The 18,940-nt window shown below is 47.1% G+C and overlaps 2 protein-coding genes across 4 annotated transcripts in view; one reads left to right on the top strand and one right to left on the bottom strand.

Moving 5' to 3' along the window:
* Positions 1-10,943, bottom strand: part of Atp6v0a4 (ATPase, H+ transporting, lysosomal V0 subunit a4) — a 76,909-nt gene extending 65,966 nt beyond the window's left edge. The window contains exon 1 of one of the 3 annotated variants that reach the window (XM_013505029.1): positions 10,812-10,943. Coding sequence is in view for 1 of the 3 variants with exons in the window: in XM_005405451.2 (XP_005405508.1) it covers positions 10,427-10,430 (4 nt within the window). In the remaining 2 variants the exon portion in view is untranslated. Of the gene's footprint in view, positions 1-10,426; positions 10,522-10,811 lie in introns of those variants that run through there. The other 2 variants (XM_005405454.2, XM_005405451.2) reach the window with 2 other exon arrangements.
* Positions 9,397-14,928, top strand: Tmem213 (transmembrane protein 213). The gene is made up of 3 exons (XM_013505030.1): positions 9,397-9,736; positions 13,618-13,689; positions 14,634-14,928. The coding sequence occupies exons 1-3, from the start codon at positions 9,652-9,654 to the stop codon at positions 14,801-14,803; spliced, it is 327 nt and encodes a 108-aa protein (XP_013360484.1). The 5' UTR covers positions 9,397-9,651; the 3' UTR covers positions 14,804-14,928.
* Positions 14,929-18,940: the final 4,012 nt, after the last annotated feature.

Genomic DNA, 18,940 nt, shown 5'->3' with positions numbered 1-18,940 from the left:
TGTTTTGTTTTGTTTTGTTTTTGTTTTTTCCAGTACTGGGAGTCGAACTCACGACATCACGCTTGCCAGGTAGGTGCTGTGCCGCTGAGCTAACTCCCCAGCCCTCAAGCCCAAAGCTTGTATGAGGGAGGAAATTATAAAGATCAGAGCAGAAATTAATACAATTGAGATGAAGAAAAAAATACAAAGAATCAAGGAAGACTTGGTTCTTTGAAAAGTTAAATAAAACTGACAAACCCTTAGTTAACATTTTTAAAAAGGAAAGAAAAGACTCAAATCCATGCAATTAGGAATGAAAAGAATGAAATCACAATGGATTCTGTAGAAATCCAGAAGATCATCAATACCTACTTTGGGAACCTATATTCTAATATGATAGAAAATGCAGAAGAATGGACAGATTCCTAAATACATATGAATTACCAAATCATGAAGATATAAAGATTCTAAGTAAACCAATATCAATCAGTGAAATTGAAGATGTAATTAAAAACCTACAAAGAAAAGCCCAAGCCCTGACAGATTCACTGCTAAATTCTACAAGGAATTTAGAGAAGACCTAATGCTTCTATTTCTCAAACTCTCTAATGAAATTGAAAGGGAAGCAATACTCCTAAATTCATTCCTGGAAGCAAGCATTACCCTGATACCAAAACCAGAGAAAGAGCCAACCAAAAAAAAAAAAAAAGAGAGAGAGAGAGAGAGAGAGAACTCCAGGTCAATCTCCCTAATGAACATAGATGCAAAAATTCTCAATAAGACACTGGCAAATAGAATGCAGCAAATCATCAAGCAGATTATACACCATGACCAAGTAGGATTCATCCCACAGATTCAGGGATGGGTCAATGTACACAAATCAATATATCTATTGCACCATATTAACAGAGCTAAGGACAAAAACCATATGATCACCTCAATAGATGCAGAGAAAGCTTTTGACAAAGTCCAATACCCAGTAACGATAAAAAAAAAACCCTGTGGAAAATTGGAATAGATGGTCTTTATCTCAACCTAATAAAAGCCATATGACGAACCAACAGTCAACATCATACAAACACTGAAAGCTTCCACTCTAAAATGAGGTACAAGGCAAGAGTGTCCACTGTCTCCACTCTTTTTCAATATGGTTCTGGAAACACTAGCCAGAGCAATTAGACAGGAGAAAGAAATAAAAAGAATAAGGATAGGAAAGGGAGAAGTTACATTATTATTATTCATGGATGACATGATATGCTACATAGAAGACCCCAAAAAACTCCACCAAATGACGTCTAGATTTAATGACCAAATTCTATAGCATAGCTGAATACAAAGTCAGTGCTCAAAAATCAATATCATTCCTGTGCATAAATAACAAACTCACTGAGAAATTAGGGATACAACATCTTTCACAATAGCACCCAAAAAATGAAATACCTCAGAATCAATCTAATGAAGGAAAAGACCTTTACAGTGAAAACTACAGTGTATTCTGGAAAAGGAGATCAAAGAGCATATCATAAAATGGAAAAAAGCCAGGCATGGTGGTGCACCCCTGTAATCCCAGCACTCAGGAGGCTGAGGCAGGAGGATCACTGAGAGTTTGAGACCAGCCTGTGCTACAAAGTGAGCTCAAGGCCAGCCTGAACTGCATAGCGAGACCCTGTCTCAAAAAGTCAAAAAAAGGAAAGATATCCCTTGTTCCTAGGTAGGAAGAACCAATATAGTGAAAATGCCCATACTTCTAAAATTGTTATACAAATTTAGTGCAGTCCCAATCAAAATATCAATAGCATATCTCACAGAATTAGAGAAAACAATCCTAAAATTCATTTGGAACCAGAAGAGACCTAGAACAGCAAAAGCAACTCTGGGCAACAAAGGCAAGGCAGGGGACATTGTTATCCCTAACTTGAAATTATACTACAAAGCTACTGTGATTTAAACAAACAAACAAACCCCGCATGTTACTGGCAAAAAAAAGAGACCAGAGGATGAACAAAAGAATTAAAAGATGCAGAAACAACTCCAAATAAACTCAGCCACCTTATGTTTTACAAAGGAGACAAACATCTTCACTGGAAGAAAGATAGCCTCTTTAATAAATGGTGCTGGAAAAACTGACTTTCAACATGCTAGATTAAAACTAGACCTAAATCTTTCATTATGCATTAAACTGAAATAAAAATGGATCAAAGATTTAAATATTAAAACAGAAACACTAAGTCTGCTGGAAGATAGAATAGGTAGAACTCTTGAAGACACTGGTGTAGACAAAGACTTTATGAATAAAACCTTGATTGCACAGAACTATCACAAAGAATCAACAACTGGGATCTCATCTTATTAAAAAAGCTTTTGCACAGCAAAAGAAACCACCAACAGAGTGAAAAGATAACCCACAAAGTGGGAAAAAATTTTGCCAGCTGTTTATCAGAGGACTAATACCTAGAATATATAAAAAACTAAAAAAAAATTAGCCCCCCAAATTTAAAGACCCAGTACAAAAGTGGGCATCTGAAATGAATAGACACCCCTCCATGAAGAAGTAGAAACAGCAATATATGAAAAAAATGTTCAATATTACTAACACTTGAGAGATACAAATTAAAACAATGCTGAGATTCCATCTCACTCCAGGAAGAATGGCTATCATCAAGAAATCAACCAATAACAAGTGCTGGAGAGGCTGTGGGGAGAAAGCAACACTTCTTCACTGCTGGTGGGAGTGCAGACTGGTGCAACCACTGTGGAAATCAGTGCAGAGATTCCTCAGAAAACCAGGATTAGCGGTCCCTCTTAACCCAGCTATTCCCCTTCTGGGTATTTTTCCAGAAAAACTGAAAATATTATACCACAGTGATATATGTGCACTCATGTTTATAGCAGCACAATTTGTCAGAGCTAAATCTTGGAAACAACTCAAATGCCCATCAGCTGAGGAATGGATAAAAAAGATGTGGTATTTTTATACAATAGAGTATTACTCAGCTATAAAAAAGATAAAATTGAGGGTTTTGTAGGTAAATAGATGCAACTAGACACCATACTCATAAGTGAAATAAATCAGACTTGCATGTGTAAACATCATATTGTCTCCCTAGTGTAAGAACCTGAAAGAGTAAGTAAAACCTGAAAGGTACAATAGATATTGTGACAGGGAAAGAAATTACTCAAAGGAAAAGGAATAACTGGGATGAGGGAAATATAGTGCTAGAGGTCAGGAGGGATATTATAAAATATTTTTATGGAAAGTTGAATTCGCCAGGAAGGTGTCAAAATTCTCTATCTGTACATGCCTCAATGACAGCTTGAAATATTTAATGAAACATTGACAAAACTATAGGGAAAAAGAGAAACCCACAATCATCTGTCTCAGTATGCAATAAGATAAGCTGGCCAGATATTTATGAAACAGGGAAAATACAGATATTCTGAACCATACAATATGCACTGCTGAGCTAATGGGCTTAGGTAGAACGGTGAACCTACAACCACCTGTGATGTTCTTTTCAGGTACTGCCAAACATTTACAAATACTGGCTATATGATGGCTCTTAACAAAGAGCGAAAAACAGAAATCATCCAGCACCACACACACACACACACACACACACACACACACACACACACACACCTAGAAAGCCTCCAGGTAGAAGATGGCCCTAGCTAGCAGGACACTCCAGTTTTGTTAATCCCTGCCTCGGTCCCACTGCCTCCCATTTCCATTATAAATTAAACAAGCTGAACGAGTTACCCTGGAGCAGCTCAAACATGATCCAAAGGTAGCGGGGAGGCTTCAGGCCTTGCTGGCTTTGTTTTCCACTCTGTGGCACGATCAAGGTTAGATCTGGAGTTGGCCAATTTTCTTACAAGCACATTCCTCATTCTCCCCAATCTGTACCTCCCTCCCTGAGCGCAGTGACCAAGGCTCAATTCTTCCACACGTTGAGCACTTTTCCAGGTCTGGGTCTAAGGTTCCGGCCCATGAGCACCAGAGCCCGGCAGTGTTTTGTGGAACAATATCCTGACAAAGCCACACAAGGAGACAACCAGCAACTCTGATTCATCTGATAGAGGCCAAGGCCTAGCGGGCACAGTCAGGGCCTAGTTCGGGCCCTGGCTGTCCTCTGAATGGACTTTGGATTAACCGGAAGTGGTTGCCCCATGTTCAACGGCAGAGATGGACAAGTGAGAGAGGGGCCTATCAGAATCAAGGAAGGAAACATCTCCACAGTGAAAGACACTGGCCACTCCAAGCCACAGGATGCTTCAATCTTTTCACACCGGAAACACTCTGCCTTTCTCTTTTCTTTTTGGAATGAAATTTTCTCAGAGACACAGAGGAAACGGGTCGCTGAGGGTCCTGCGATGCCATCTTCTTGGACATCCCATTCCAACTACCACTGCCTGGACACAGACATAATTAGCTTAGACTTGTTTTCTTTTTCCTCAGTACTGGGGATTGAACCCAGGGCCTTTACACTGAGCTGCATCTTTACCCCACCCTCATTTATTTTTGGAGGCCTGATCTCACTAAGTTCCTAAATTCTCCAGGTTGAACTTGAATCTGTGATCTCCCTGCCTCAGCTTCCCAGAGGGCTGGATTCTATAGGCATCCACAACCATATCCAGCAACTTTTTAAAATGTATAATCAAATACCTATCTCAAGCATCAAAAAAAGCAAAACAAAACAAAACAGTACAAAACCTTGAGACAGTCCCTGCAAAATATCAAGCTTTGAGAGAAGCAGTTTCCTGGTACATCCTCCAAAATAAACCAGATGCCATCTGTCTGATAGGGTTGCAGGGTGAGCTGACCAGCTCCACGCTCTCTCAACTATAGATCTGCTACAAACAGCTAATAGTGGTGATGCTTCTAAGACCGCGGTTTGTAGCCCTTCCTTTTGGACTAAGAGTACCGGTCATGTCCGTGCCACTTTAGGATAACAAAAGTACTTTCACCTGTTGATAAGAGAATGCTTGTCTCTTAATTGTCCCCCACACAGCTAATCTCAGACTCTCAAATCAAATGACAACAGTAAGAAGAAAAGGGGAGGTTGTACCCACAGCCACTCCTCAGCACAGAAGTGTGTCCCCCCCGCCCCCCCGTAGGACAGAGCGGGCTGTCACCTCCGCTGTAGCCCCAGACAGGGCACTGAGAACCTGTGGATGTCTCTCTGCCCACATCCAACACTAAAATGCACCCAGTCCTGTATGGTTTACATTTAATCGTTTGAGACAAATTAACTCTGCCTGTGAAATGATTACTTACGCTGCCCAGCTTTTTTCCATTTTTATTCTACTTCACATTTTGGATCTGAGAACATTTCTGTCAGGTCTCCAACGTTCCAGAGACCTTGCAAAGTCCTATAGGTGTCCAGGCGGCATCGGAGGCAACAGCAGTGGATAAATCAGTCTGATCTACGAAATTCACAGTAGGGTTTGCAGGGCAATGCTGAGAACGGTGCCCGTTCTAGTAAAGCAATGCCCTCTGCACTATCAATCTTTTCCAAGGAAGGCAAAGCTTCAGCTTGTAGGGAATGTTCTTCTGTGAACTTGGTATTTTCAGAGAACAAAATCACCACCACTTAGTGTAAAGGCCTTCACTGGGTTTATGTGTAACCCTAGAACTGGAACAACACGCGTTCCCCAAAACAGAGTACGTGTCTGGTGGGCTATGTGGAAGAGTTGGTTTTATTTTATTTTATTTATTGATTGATTTTATTTATTTGGTTGCTTTTGAGACAGGACCTCGCTATGCAGTTCTAGCTAACCTTGAACTCACAGCAATCCTCCTGTCTCAGCCTCCCCAGTGCTGGGATTACAGGTATGCACCACCACGCCTGGCAAGAGTTGGTTTTAGAGACAGCACAGGGCTGGAGGGATCAGAAACAGCACAGATGGGTCATTTCAAAGTTCGCGTCCTTGCGAGGGATGGACAGGGAGATGAAACTATTGGAAAATAACCAATGAGTTACTATCAGATTACTTTTTTTTTATAAGGATTAAAGCAGAGGAAACATAATTCTCATGTAGTTTGAAAGTGGCCTGTTTGGGAAATTTGGCCAATCTCTGACCTGATTCCCAGCTTCACTTCCGTTTGGGGATACCATTTTGAATTTTAGTCTGGTCTATTGGACCTTAGGGCCAGAGCCTAGTCCAAAATAACAGCCTCCTCTAATATTTAATTTAGCAGTATCAAGAGCTGTGGTGGTGTGTGTGGTAGCGCACATCTATGATCCAGTTACTTGGGAGGCTGGAGCAGGAAGATTGCAAGTTTGAGGTCAGGTTGGGCAACTTAGCAAGGCCCTGTCTCCAAGATGAGAGAAAAAAAAATTTTAAAGGGCTAAGGATGTACCTCAGTGCTTCCTGAGTTCAGTCCCCACTACACACACACACACACACACACACAGCAGTGGTTCTGCTATTTTCATCTTCAGAGCACAAGAATCACCTGCATGATTGTATTGCCCTTTTTACCCTGGCCAGCAGAAAGCTCAGGAAATACCACATCTTGTGTTCTACCCTCTCTTGCAGACCCATTTTTATTTCCTACCCTACGTTTCCCTTTGACTCATCTCTTTGCATTTATTTTCATTTTAAATTCACTTTATCTACTTCAGTTAACAGAAGATAAGCTTCCTCAAACCCTCTGTGGCACAAGGCTGGATATAAACCTATCAGTACACAGACAGCGCTATTATTCCCTCAAACCACCGTCCTCCCATGTCTCATGTTTACAGCGATAGTGGTTAGCATTAGTTGAGCGATTAGCATCTGTGCTAAGTACTTTGCATGGAGCATTCACTCAGTCATCGGGACAATTCCCGAGGGAGGGGCTGTTATCCTAGCACTTTTCAGGTAAAGGAAGTGAGGCAACACGCCCAGGGCCACCCAGCCAAAAAGAGGCAGGGCTGGAAGTTGAACCTAGAAGGCCCCAGGCCACCCTAGATGGCCCTTCCTGGATGCCTTGGCATGGATCCCCTTCTGGAACTGGCCTCTAAATGCCTGCTGACGCCATTCTGCTCTTCTCTACCCTCAGCCCAGCCTCTTGCTCCTGGACCCTGGAGACGTCCAGCAGGGCTTTTGCAATAGCTTCTTAGACGATCTGCACACAGGCCTGTCTTCTTGTTCCTGAAGTACAGATGTGTCCATCTCTACAAGTGCCTTGTACACACCACCCCAAGCAGAAGATCAGCCCAGGTGCCTTTCTGTGGTGCTCGGGAACACTCCACACTCCTTGGACAGTAAGCCACCCGCTACTCCCAGACACGGGACATGTGCTCATGCTTCACAGGCTCACATATACGCTTCCCTTCTGCGGCTGGTGAACTATGTCTTCCAGGTTTTGGGTCCAAAAAATACCATCTCCATTGTGAAATGCTCTCTGGGTCCTCTGCTCCCCAACCCTCTTCCATGATTTTTCTTAGCCTTTGCAGACAGATCAGCTCAACACTCTGGTTTGACTGCATTGTCCTTATTTAATGTCTAACTCATCCTTGCTGGACTCTTAGCTCTCTGAGGACAGGGGTTGTGCTACTCATCTCAAAGTCTCTGCTCCAAGGGCCTGGAGTGCAGTGGTTCCCTGGTCACTGGTAAATGACCGACTAGTGGCAGGCTTGCACTGGACTTTGTGCATCGCCTGGTACCCCGTCCTCAAGCACCTCTGCTCCATCCCCAAGTCCTGGAACAGAGAGCCACCCCCAGTCTGTGCCTCTGGGGAAGCCAGAAGAAAATGTCTCTGCCTGCTGCCATACTACAGTAGGACTTCCTTATTCTGGGTTTGTGTGGCCTGCATGTCCTTCCAGATAACTCTGAAGGCTGGACTCCACCCCTCACTCTCTCACCAGACCTGCCTTCATCAGCTTTCCCACAGCTGGGACACAGTGCCCAAGGCCACAACTTTAAGAAGGAGAGATCTAATGTGGCTCACGGTTTCAGGGAATTTAGTGCATGGTCGCTTGAAGGGCGTGACAGAGCAAAGATGCTTAGTTCACAGCACCCCAGAAGCAGAGCAGGGGAGCAGAGGCAGAGAGGAAGGGACCAGGTACCAGGTGCAGTACTCAAGGCTGTGCCTCTGACCCACCCAGAGGTGTGCTTTACCAACCCCCTGAACAGCTCCAAGGCACTTAAGTTGAGGCAACCCTTCAATACCCAGCCCAACGTCACTTCCTCTGAGCCTCCCTCCCTGAACCTCTTAGCAGATTTCATCATTCCCTCTTCTATATCCCTGTAACCGTGGGAGAACCGCATGTTCCAGTCTTGCCATAATGCATCCAAAAGAAAATTTTTTTTTTGCAGTACCGGGGATTGAACTCAGGACCTTGCACTTGCCAGGCCGGTGCTATGCCACTGAGCTATATCCCCAGCATCAAAATTATTTTGGCCTCACTCGGTGCACCTGCTGCGCTACACTCCCCAGAAGGGCAGAGACCACGTCTCAGGCATCTTCAAGCCTCACGTGCCTAGGTCAATGCCTTCCGGACCCACGGTGCCTTCAGTACCCTGCTGTGGTCCCCTTACCGCTGCTGTACTTCCTGTAGCTTCAGTTACCTGCTGTCAACACCGACCCAAAATATTCAACGGAAAATTCCAGAAAGAAACAACCCAAAAGTTTTCAGTGATGCTGACTACAGCATGTTCTTATAACTGCTCTGTCTCCTTATTAGTTGCACTGTGAACCCCTCCCTGTAACTAATTTGTGAATTGAGATTTATTATAGGAATGCATTTCCATGGGGGGAACCTAGTATTTCTAGGATGCAGTACTATCCAGAGCTTCAGGCATCCACTGGGAGGCTTGGCAGATACCCCATGGACAAGAGGACACCACCGGAAATGTTGCGGAGGGAGGCAGAGCTCCAGTGCAGTCACTACTCCGCGCGAAATCTTCCTTTGGCCGCCTGGTTGCCTCGTACTCCCCAGCCTGGCACACAGCCTCCTGCTTTCCTGGGCTCTGCACTCTCCTCCCCAGCTCCTGCTCCTGGGCTCTCCTATGCTTCTCCGTGCTGGGCTCACAGTGGCCTTGAGCGCCACCTCCCTCCGGGCTTCTGCTCCGCCGCCCCTCCTACCCGCAATGCCCTCTTCTCTCCACCTGTCAAAATCCTATCCACTCGCCAGGCCCTGAACTCAAAGGCTGTTTTCTTCCCGAAGCATCCCACAGCAGATGTGGCCTCCTGCTGCCGAGCCCAAGGCACTTTGTCCTCCAGAGTCACTCCCCAAACGCTACTCCGGGTCCCTGGCTAGAGCGGTTGGAGGACAGGGTTTGGTGGACTTTCCATAGGGCAGCGCGCAAGCAGGTGCTCAGGGGATGCTGGACTGAGTGAGTGAGCGGGGAGGCCAGGCTCCCGCTGCACGCGCAAGGGGCGGCAAAGTCGCCCCCAAGGACACGGTCTCCTCTTTTCCCCGTGAGGAAGGGCAGGACTCCCGGTCCTTTCTCCGCCAGCCAGCAAGGTTCGCTGGCGCGCCCTTCCAGCCAGGTGCAAGCCGCTGTGACAGCAGAGCTCTCCTTGGCTCCACCCCCTTTCTCCCCCAAACACCGAGCAGAAGTTTCCCAGCTCCCGCAAGCCAGGAGTCATCTCGAGACAGCACAACGCACACGCAGGACGCCTGGTGCCCAGCACACCCGCACGCCCGCACGCCCGGCCCGCAGGTGCCTCCCCGCGGCATGGGCTCGCCGCGCCTCACCTCCGCCCCGCGCGCCGCGCTGCTGCTCAGCCTGGTCCTCGCCTCCTGCCCGCCGGGCCGCGCAGGTAGAGCCGAGCTTTATCCTGGCCTTGCCGGGAGGGGTGGGGGCGGGAGGACCAGGCCGAGGCCGCCCGCGCAGGTTGGTCCCGCACAGAGCCAGGAGGAAACAAGCTCCTGGGAAGGCTCCGGCAGGGAGTGGGGTGGGACAGGGTGTGGGCGTCGGGTTTGCAGAAGACCGGGATCAAATGCTCCATTCAGCTCCGAGAGGGGATTTCGCCCACTCCCAGGGAGAGAGACAGAGACAGACAGACAGACAGACAGAGACAGACACACGGAGAGAGGGAGAGAGGGAGAGGGAGGGAGGGAGACAGAGAGAGTGAGAGACAGAGACAGACAGAGACACAGAGAGAGACAGAAAGGGACAGAGAGAAACAGAGAGACATAAGAGAGAGACAGAGACAGAGAGACAGAGAGACACAGAGAGACAGACATCAGTGAGAGAGACAGAGAGAGAGACAGAGAGAGACACAGGAGAGAAACAGAGAGACACAGACAGAGACAGAGACACAGAGAGACAGAGACACAGAGAGAGAGAGAGACACAGGAGAGAGACAGAGAAACACACACACAGAGAGACAGAGACACAGAGAGAGAGAGACACAGACAGAGACAGGGTGAAACAGAGAAAGACAGAGACAGATAGACAGAAAGAGAGACCCAGAGAGAGGCAGAGAGAGAGAGGGAGGGAGCCGTACCCATCAGAGAACCAAATGGTCTGAACGACAGACTCTGGTCAGGGTTCCTCCAGATCACAGCCCCACTGCCCCCGGCTGGCTCGCTACGCCACAAAGTCTGGATGCTTCCTTCACTGCCCACCCCTTGGCCAGCCTCCCCACACCCGACTCCTGCTCGGCCTCCCTGCTGACCCTGCCGCTCCAAGCAGCGCCCTCACTCCTGCTTCTGGCTTTGATCTTGTCACACTGTCTGCTCTGCTCCCGACAGACCGCCCCCAATCCCCCCCACGGAGTCTGCCTGAACCTCTCAGCCCAGAATCCGTCCCGCAGCCGCTGCCAGGGGACTCCGTGTGTAGTGGACTTCGAAACCGCCAACCCCCAAATCCACCCCAGCTCCCACAACTACCTGCTGTGTGACTCTGAGCAAATTACCTCACCGCTCTGGGCCGTTTCCTCATTCGCAGTCCAAGGATAAACACGGCGGTGACTTCTAGGTTTGTTTGCAAAGAGGAAATGAGATGGCTGATTGGAAAGAACAGCAGAATAGCATGTGGCGAGCGCACCGTGAGTGTTAGCCATTATTTTAGCAAGTTGGTCTTATTTCCCAGCTTCACCACTCCCCAGATAAGGGACTTTAATTTTTCTGCTTACTTTTACAATGCCTCACTTATGAAAAAAAAAAAAAAAGGCTCAAAAAATGTTTTTGACAAAATTGCTGGCACTGACCTGCGGGGTCTCCCCGTGGGCTGTGTCCCCAGCTGGTTCCGCTTATCAGGGAGGAAGGGGTTGTCTGGAATTTTCACCTGAGCTGTTCCACTTCAACCATATAAAACTGCTGATAGGGAATGATTTTTGACCTATAAAAATGGTAATTTCAAATGAGCTAACCTAATACTAGTATTGATTAACTAGATGTTTTCCACTCCTTTGCTCCAGAGGGGGTAAGGCAACACTGCCACTCTCGCTGCAGAGGGGAGATGAAAGTCAGGCCAAGGAAGTTATTTGGTGTAGGAAGAAAGTTTAGATGTTGATATCAACTTCTCCAAAACAAAGACCAGGCTCTAAGCCCTTTCGCTGTAAATAATTTACAGTAATAACCAGATTGCATCGAGGCAATTACCATAGCTCAACCAGGACCACGGAGCGGCTTAGAGATTGGGTGGCATAAAATTAGTCTGGGTAGCAGTTCCCTGGCTTTGGCTAAATGACAGCTTTCTTCCCAATTTGTCCTGCGCTGTGACCACAGCACCCTGGGAGGACATCCTGACCCCAGCCAGTGGGGCACTGAAAGTTCTCTCTCTTCTTTGTGGTCATCCTCCACTTCCCCTTCCTCTTTCTCCTCCTTCTTTATTCCTAAGGAAGCAAACTGAACAGGAGTATAACTTCCAGAAATGGTCTTCAGAATCGGTCTCCTGGTTCTGACCTGCCTACATGAGCACTCGTGCTAACAGGGCTTTCTCTGATGATAGGAATGTCTCATCTCCATGCTGTGTTCCCAATATGGCGGCCACTGGCCACATGCAGCCATGAGCACTTGCTATGCGGTGAATGTGACTAAGAAGCTGAATTTTTAAGTTAAGAGGATGTAAAAAAGAATTAAGACATGTTATGTACATGTACCAACGCCCCATGATAAATGTATTCATTATGTACCACAAATATGTATCGACAAAATTTTTAAAAATAAGTTGATGTTAATAAATTTAAATAGCCACAAGCAGTAGGGACTGGTAGCAGACAAAATGGATCATCTGCCTTCTTATCAGTGATGGGCGTGAACGTGGGACTGTGGGTTTTCTTCCTCTGATGCTTACAGTCACTTCCATAACCCAACCTGTCTGACAGACCTTTTAGAACTCCTGCTAAGGTTCTTTTTTATCCCATGCTCCTTGCTTATGAATCAAGGCACAATCCTCAGTGCTGTGTATTCTGGCAATCTCTGGATTTGCTTATACGAATTTAATTTTTGTTCATAACTATGTGCCTGGGTAACAACATCATAACCATCAGAAACAAAGAATCCAGGTCATATTTCAAAGGTTTTTTGGAGGGGTTTGAGGCAAGGTCTCACTACGTAGTACAGGCTGGCCTTGAACTTGCTTAAATACCCCATGCTGGCCTCGAACTCACAGTCTTCTGCGTTAGCCTCCCAAGTGCTAGGATTACAAGCTTGCACCACCACGCCCAGTGAGGTCATGTTTTAATGAGTATTTGTTCAAGCTTTTTTTTTTTGAAAGGCACTGAAGATAGTAAGAGAAGACATTCCAGATATTTCTGTGATTGTTTCAATATATACTAGAAAGGTTTTTTTTGTTATTTTGTTTTTTTGAAACAGGGTCTCATTATGCAGTTTTTTTTGTTTTTTTTTTTATGGTACCGGGGATCGAACTCATGACCTTGTGCTTACCAGGCAGGCGCTTATGCCACTGAGCTATATCCCCAGCTCATTATGCAGTTTTATGGCATCAAACCCCCAAAGTCCTCCAGCCTCAGCCTCTTGAGAGCTGAGATTACAGGTGTGCACCACCAGGCCTGGGTAGAAAAGTCGTTTTGTAGCTGTATCTCTCTGCACAGAGAGCATCTAAAATAGAGTGTTTGGAAAGCTGCAGAGCAAGCCTGCGGTCACTGAAGAGCAATGAAAATACATAAAGCGAGGCTGAGCGAGAGCAGAGTGGTAAGAAAAGAGGAGCGTATTTGCCAAAACAAACTCCACAGATGAGGGGCTTCAATAACAGAAAGCTACTTCCTCAAGGCTTTGGAATCTGGAAACCTAAGATCAAGGTGTCGAGAGGCTTGATTTCTCCTGCGGCTCCCTCTTCAGCTGCTGGTGACCTCACTGCGTCCTCGCCCGCCTGTCCTCTGTGCCTCTGACCACCCCCCCATGTCACGTCCTCCTCTTACAAGGACCTTGGTTGCATTGCATCAGAACACGCCCACGTGACCTCTGTTAGCCTCCCCTACCTCTTCATAGGTCCTCTCTGTACCCACAGTCACACTGGGGGTTAGGACTTCAGCATAAAAATTAGGAGGGGACACAATTAGTTTCCAATAGCAAGTAATCTTTCTTTGTTGCATAGGAGTTCATTATACCTGCATTGGAACTTCTTTGACACTTACAGTGCTCACTACTGATTTACAAACAAGGTTGCAAATCCTGTACCTGGAAAGGACTCTTCCTTCAGCCTGAGACCATCTCTTGTCTTTTCTTTCAGAAGCCAGCAGCAGCAGAAATTCAACCTTGACAGCACCCCACGCAGACCAGGGGACCCTAGAGCACTGCCCCAGTAAGTTGCCCTGCCCACTGTCCTGCCTTGACTTGAGAGTGTGCAGGCCCGGGAGCTGGGAGGGGACATAAGAGCCCTTGCTGTCAGCTGACCCCATGTCAGGTAGCTGAGTGCCTGCCCTGCCCTGCCCTGCCCTCCTGGGGCCCTGGTGGCTCAGTGGCTCATCCCAGCACTGTTTGCTGAGCAGGTCAAAAAGCTCTTTTGGCTTTGATCCCAGTCTAGGCTCAGGAGTGTTGGCACTGACGGCTTTAATGATTTGTCCTCTTGTCAGCACCCTGAGTTCAAATGCTTGCAGAGGGTTAGTGGAAGGAAGTCCATGACTAGCCCCACTTCCAGCCAAGGCAGGAGCTTGGTTTGGGTATCCTTTGCTTATTTCTGTTCATCCCTTACTTAGTTATCTTCAGGGGCGAGGAGCTCGGTGATTCACAAAGCAACCACTGTCATCCATGTCTAATCAGTAGAACGTTTTGCTTAAGGTGGGGCCCTTTATCCTGTTCTCACTGAATGACCAAATATGTTTACTTCTGGATAGTGTAAAGAAGCATAGTAGGCAGTAATATGTGTTAGTTAATAATATGCACTGGCCTCCCACAGACTTGAGTTTGAGCTCTACTTGCTCCATCTTACAACCTTAGGCAAGTTACATTCCCAGTTTCTTCTCATAAAATCAGAAGAATAATCGTACCAATCACAGGCTGAGGGTGTAGCTCAGTGGTAGAATGCACCAATGCTCAAGCCCCCTGGGTTCAATCCCAAGCACCAAACAAATAATACTTATACCCATCATCTTGTGAGAAATACGTCCTACAGCATGTGGCCTGCAGCAGGTACTTCGCTTACCAATGTCAGCTTTCAGACTGTTCATTGTTCTTCCTTCTGCTGCTACTCAAAGAAGAACTGGCAAGCTGGTATGATGCACCCTGTTCTTGTCCCCTCCCCACCAGACACCGACTTCTGCCCCCAAGCAGCCCGGTGTTGCCGCTCCGGTGTGGACGAGTACGGCTGGATCGCGGCCGCTGTGGGCTGGGGCCTCTGGTTTCTCACCCTCATCCTGCTCTGTGTGGACAAACTGATGAAGCTGACCCCGGAGGAGCCCAAGGACCTGCGAGCATGAGACTTGAGAGTTGCGGCCCCAAGGACCATCGTGGCCATCACCAGGAGTGTGCAGATAGTGGCGGGAGGAGAGGAATGCATCTGGAAGTGTAGCTGCTTTTGTTTAAAAGTTGTTTTCACCTTAAAGCTTCAGTTCGCTCATTCATTCATTCATACATTCGATGCTGGGGATCAAACTCAGGGCTTTGCACATGCTAAGCACGTGCTCTGCTACTGAGCTACAACTTCAGCTCCCTTTCAGCTACTTCCCAAAGGAATGGAACAGGTCGGGTGGGGCGGCACACACTTGTAACCCCAGCACTCTGGTAGGCTGAGGCAGGAGGACTGCAAGTTCAACACCAGCCGAAGCAACTCAGAGAGATCCTTTCTCAAAATAAAAAGCTTAAAGTGTGTGGGGCAGGGTGCTGTAGATGTAGCTTAGTGTGAAGGCCCTGGCTGCAGTCCCCAGTCCCACAAAAATGGTGGGACAGAAGAAGGAGAGGGGTTCCAAATGACACACTACAGTCACACCTGACTTCAAAGGGCTTCTGCACCCCATGACCTCCGTTGTCCAGAGAGTGCCCAAGGGACAGCTCCTCTTTTCCTCAGGGCTTTCTTCTGGGTGCCCAGGGAGCTACCAAGAGACCTAAGACTTGGTGTTTTAGTCAACACATCTGAAAAGTAGCACAACTGTCATCTCAAGGCATGAGGTACTCCCACAGCACCTCCTCCACCTTCTCCTCTCTCCATCTTCCTTCTTCCTGTCCCCCAGGGTAGCCAGCCACATCCTTTCCCGCCATCAGCACCCTTCTTCTGGCCTTCACATTTCCCTGGAGTCTTTCAGGGAGATTTTATTCTGTTCCTGCTGCTGTGGCATCTTCCTACCTTATCCACTTCCTATACAAGAAGCCAGCAGAGAAGGCACTGCCACTGCCCCACTGCCTATGCCAGGAGCTCCTGATGACCACAGCTTCCCAGCCTGGTACCCAGTCCTCTGAGTGCAGCTATCCTTCCTGCACACCTGGGAGTCAGGGCATGGCCTGGCCACTCCTCATCCTGTGCCTGCAGCTTCTCTGCTGCCATGTCCTCTGCAGGGACAGCCGTCTTCCAACTGCACCTCAAGAGTGAAGGCCACTCCCCAGCATCCATCTCCAAGGCTTGCTCTGCACGGAGCCTGCCCTGGTCAGCCTGTGGTCACCTGGAGCTGGGGCTCTTGGACACTTTTGCGCTGCTGTGGTATGGCTGTGTGGATGGGGCTCTTTACCACCTGTCTATACCTCCTGTGCTTCTGGGGCAGAGTAAGCTCTTCAAGTTTCCCCAGTGGATGGATGGACAGATAGATGGATGGGCAGATGAACAGGTAGATGGATAGGTGGACAGATGGGTGGGTGGATGGACAGATGGAAGGAAACATGGATGGGTAGATGGGTGGACAGACAGAGAGATGGACAGATGGGTGAGTGAAGGACAGATGGCTGGAAAGAAACGTGGATGGATAGATGGATGGACAGACAGAGAGATGGATAGATGGGTGAGTGAAGGACAGATGGATGGAAGGAAACATGGATGGATAGATGGGTGGACAGACAGAGAGATGGACAGATGGGTGAGTGGATGGACAGATGGATGGAAGGAAATGTGGATGGACAGATGGATGGACAGATAGAGAGATGGACAGATGGGTGGGTGGACGGACAGATGGATGGAAGGAAACGCGGATGGATAGATGGGTGGACAGACAGAGAGATGGATAGATGATGGGTGGGTGGGTGGGTGGATGGATGGATATAGACAGCTGGGTGGACAGATGGATGGATGAGTCCTTGTCCTGGACAATTTATGATCTCAGCCTCCATTCAGAAGCTTCATTTCCCCCAGATAGATGGAACAACCAACCTCTAAAGCATCTATCTGGTCACTGCTCTCCGGGAGTGGCAGTCTTCTCCTCACTCAGCAGGGAGGCGGCCCTTGCATATCACTGTGAACTCTCCCAGCGCAGGTTGACAGGGCAGGGACGATGGTTTCATCAGAAGGGACAAAATGACTCCTTATGAAACAATCTCAGCCTTTCTGAGAGAAAACATTTAGATGGAATAAACATTAGATTGAAAAACAAAAAAAGAAAAGTTAGAGGCCTCTGAAATAGGAAGAAACACTTTCTAGAGGAGGTCGGTAATTTACAGTTGCTCGATTGTGTTTCAGGAACTCTGAGCAAACGTCCCTGACAACAGGATCTGCGGAGATTGCCTGGCTTATTATCATCCATGCTGCAAAAAAGCCAGATTTCTGAAGCTGAGAGGTTTAATGAGCATAACAGATGGATTTACTGGTCCTAAGTGCTAACCGATCGGTGTGCAAAAGATGTGCATACTACGCGGTGCACTCTTGGGGGCGCACACAAGTGCATGTTCCACTTTTTTAGAAATTCAAGGGAAGTTTCCATATATGCAATGGCTTATTTCCCAAGAGATGAAAAGATTCATTCATGACCAATGTGAACAAAAAAAAAAAAACACATTAGTTTACCTCGCTGGGTATGTTTTCTAAGCAGAAAACATAAGCCAGGCCACAACAGCAGCTTCAGGGTCGGTGAGAAAAGCTCCCACAGCGATGTCAACCACAATATGCAAGGCTGGGCGGTGGTCGCCCTTGTCCTTCCAACTGAGGAGCGCAGCGGTGAGCGCAGGGCTGGCATCATCAGACCTCCTGCGGCACTGGTGGGCGGGGCCTGGAGCGCCGTGCTGACTCAGCTGCGCTGCCTCCGAGCAGGGGGTCCTGCGATCCCCGTGTCACTCCACAGGCAGGAATTTATGGGGTACAGCGCAATACCCCAGCGCATGGCACACTGTGTGCTATCAAATCAGGGTTATTCACACTTCCGTCTCCTTATCATTACCTCCTGTGTGAAGCCTTTGAGCTCCTCTCTTCTAGATCTTTACAAAACGCGATATAGTTTGTCTCAACTATAGCCCATCGCGCCATGTGTGCGGTTACCCAGCCTCCCTCCACCAGCAGCACCAATCCGGTACCAACTTTTTTTAAAAGTATATCTTACTTTTTAATTAAATTTAAGGAGATAGAAGTGCTAACTGGCCCAATTTGATCATTACACGTTGTATACGACGAACAAATTATCATATATACAATTAAAGTACTGATTAGGAAGAGCTATGGATGTAGCTTAGTGGTTCAGCACTTGCCCAGCAGTGCAAAGCTCCGAGTTTCACTCTCAGCAGTGAAAAAAAAAAAAAAAAACCACAAAAAAGTTACACTTTCTTTGGCTGGGAGAGAGGCTGAGGCAGCAGGATCACTGCAGCCTTGGAGTTTGAGGTCAACCTGGGCAGCAGAGCAAGACCTTATTTAAACAGCAACAACAACAAAATAATAATAGTTTGCTTTTTAAAGGTAGGCTTTTCTTTTCATCTGTACAAGAGGAAGAGTAGACCGGATGTAAACAACTGCTCCCTGCTTGAGGACTGCAAAGAAGGGTGTCCACAATGCGTGACAGGGTCTGAACGCATCCAGGTATAAAGCATCAGGATGCATCTCATAGTCAATGGAATTTTCATTTCACATTTTCACCTGCAGGCATCAGGGCTGCCCTCTGCACAGCTATGTGCTCTTACGCTTACACAGAGATCTACACAGTACAGGGCATTTCCATACCAAATGTCATAGAGAAAAATTATTTGACTTAAAGGTGTGGCACAATTCCTGGCATTGATTGATTGATTGACTGACTGATTGATTACCATGCTGGGGTTTGAACTCAGAGCCTTGCCCATGTTATACAAGTGCTCTGCCAATGATCTGTTGTCCTAGCCCCTACCTAACTTTTAAAATCATTATTTTTAAACTATTCTCTTTTATCTGCATAGTGCCAGGACAAATAAGCCATGTGTATATTTTCCTATTAAAAATGGGACATCAGAAGCACTATATCTGCTAGAAGAATAGGCAGAACTCTTGAAGACATAGGCAAAGATTTCACAAACAAAACCCCGATCTCACGGGAAATCCTACAAAGAAGAAACAACTGGGGTCTCATCTCATTAAAAAGTTTTTGTACGGAAGAGAAGTCACCAACAGAGTGCAAAGACAACCCACAGTGTAGGAAAAAATTTTAGCTAGCTGTCCCTCAGACAAAGGACTAATATCT

This window comes from Chinchilla lanigera, unplaced genomic scaffold (genome assembly GCF_000276665.1).
Source record: "Chinchilla lanigera isolate Chin_1 unplaced genomic scaffold, ChiLan1.0 scaffold00093, whole genome shotgun sequence".
Lineage (NCBI taxonomy): Eukaryota > Metazoa > Chordata > Mammalia > Rodentia > Chinchillidae > Chinchilla > Chinchilla lanigera.
This window is presented reverse-complemented; position numbering and strand designations above follow the sequence as displayed.

Bases quoted from the DNA above. Each gene is read 5' to 3' on its own strand.
- Tmem213 (XM_013505030.1), top strand. From the start codon at position 9,652: ATGGGCTCGCCGCGCCTCACCTCCGCCCCGCGCGCCGCGCTGCTGCTC. The intron at 9,737-13,617 runs GTAGAGCCGAGC...CTTTTCTTTCAG, and splicing joins CTGCCCGCCGGGCCGCGCAG to AAGCCAGCAGCAGCAGAAAT. The intron at 13,690-14,633 runs GTAAGTTGCCCT...CCTCCCCACCAG, and splicing joins GACCCTAGAGCACTGCCCCA to ACACCGACTTCTGCCCCCAA.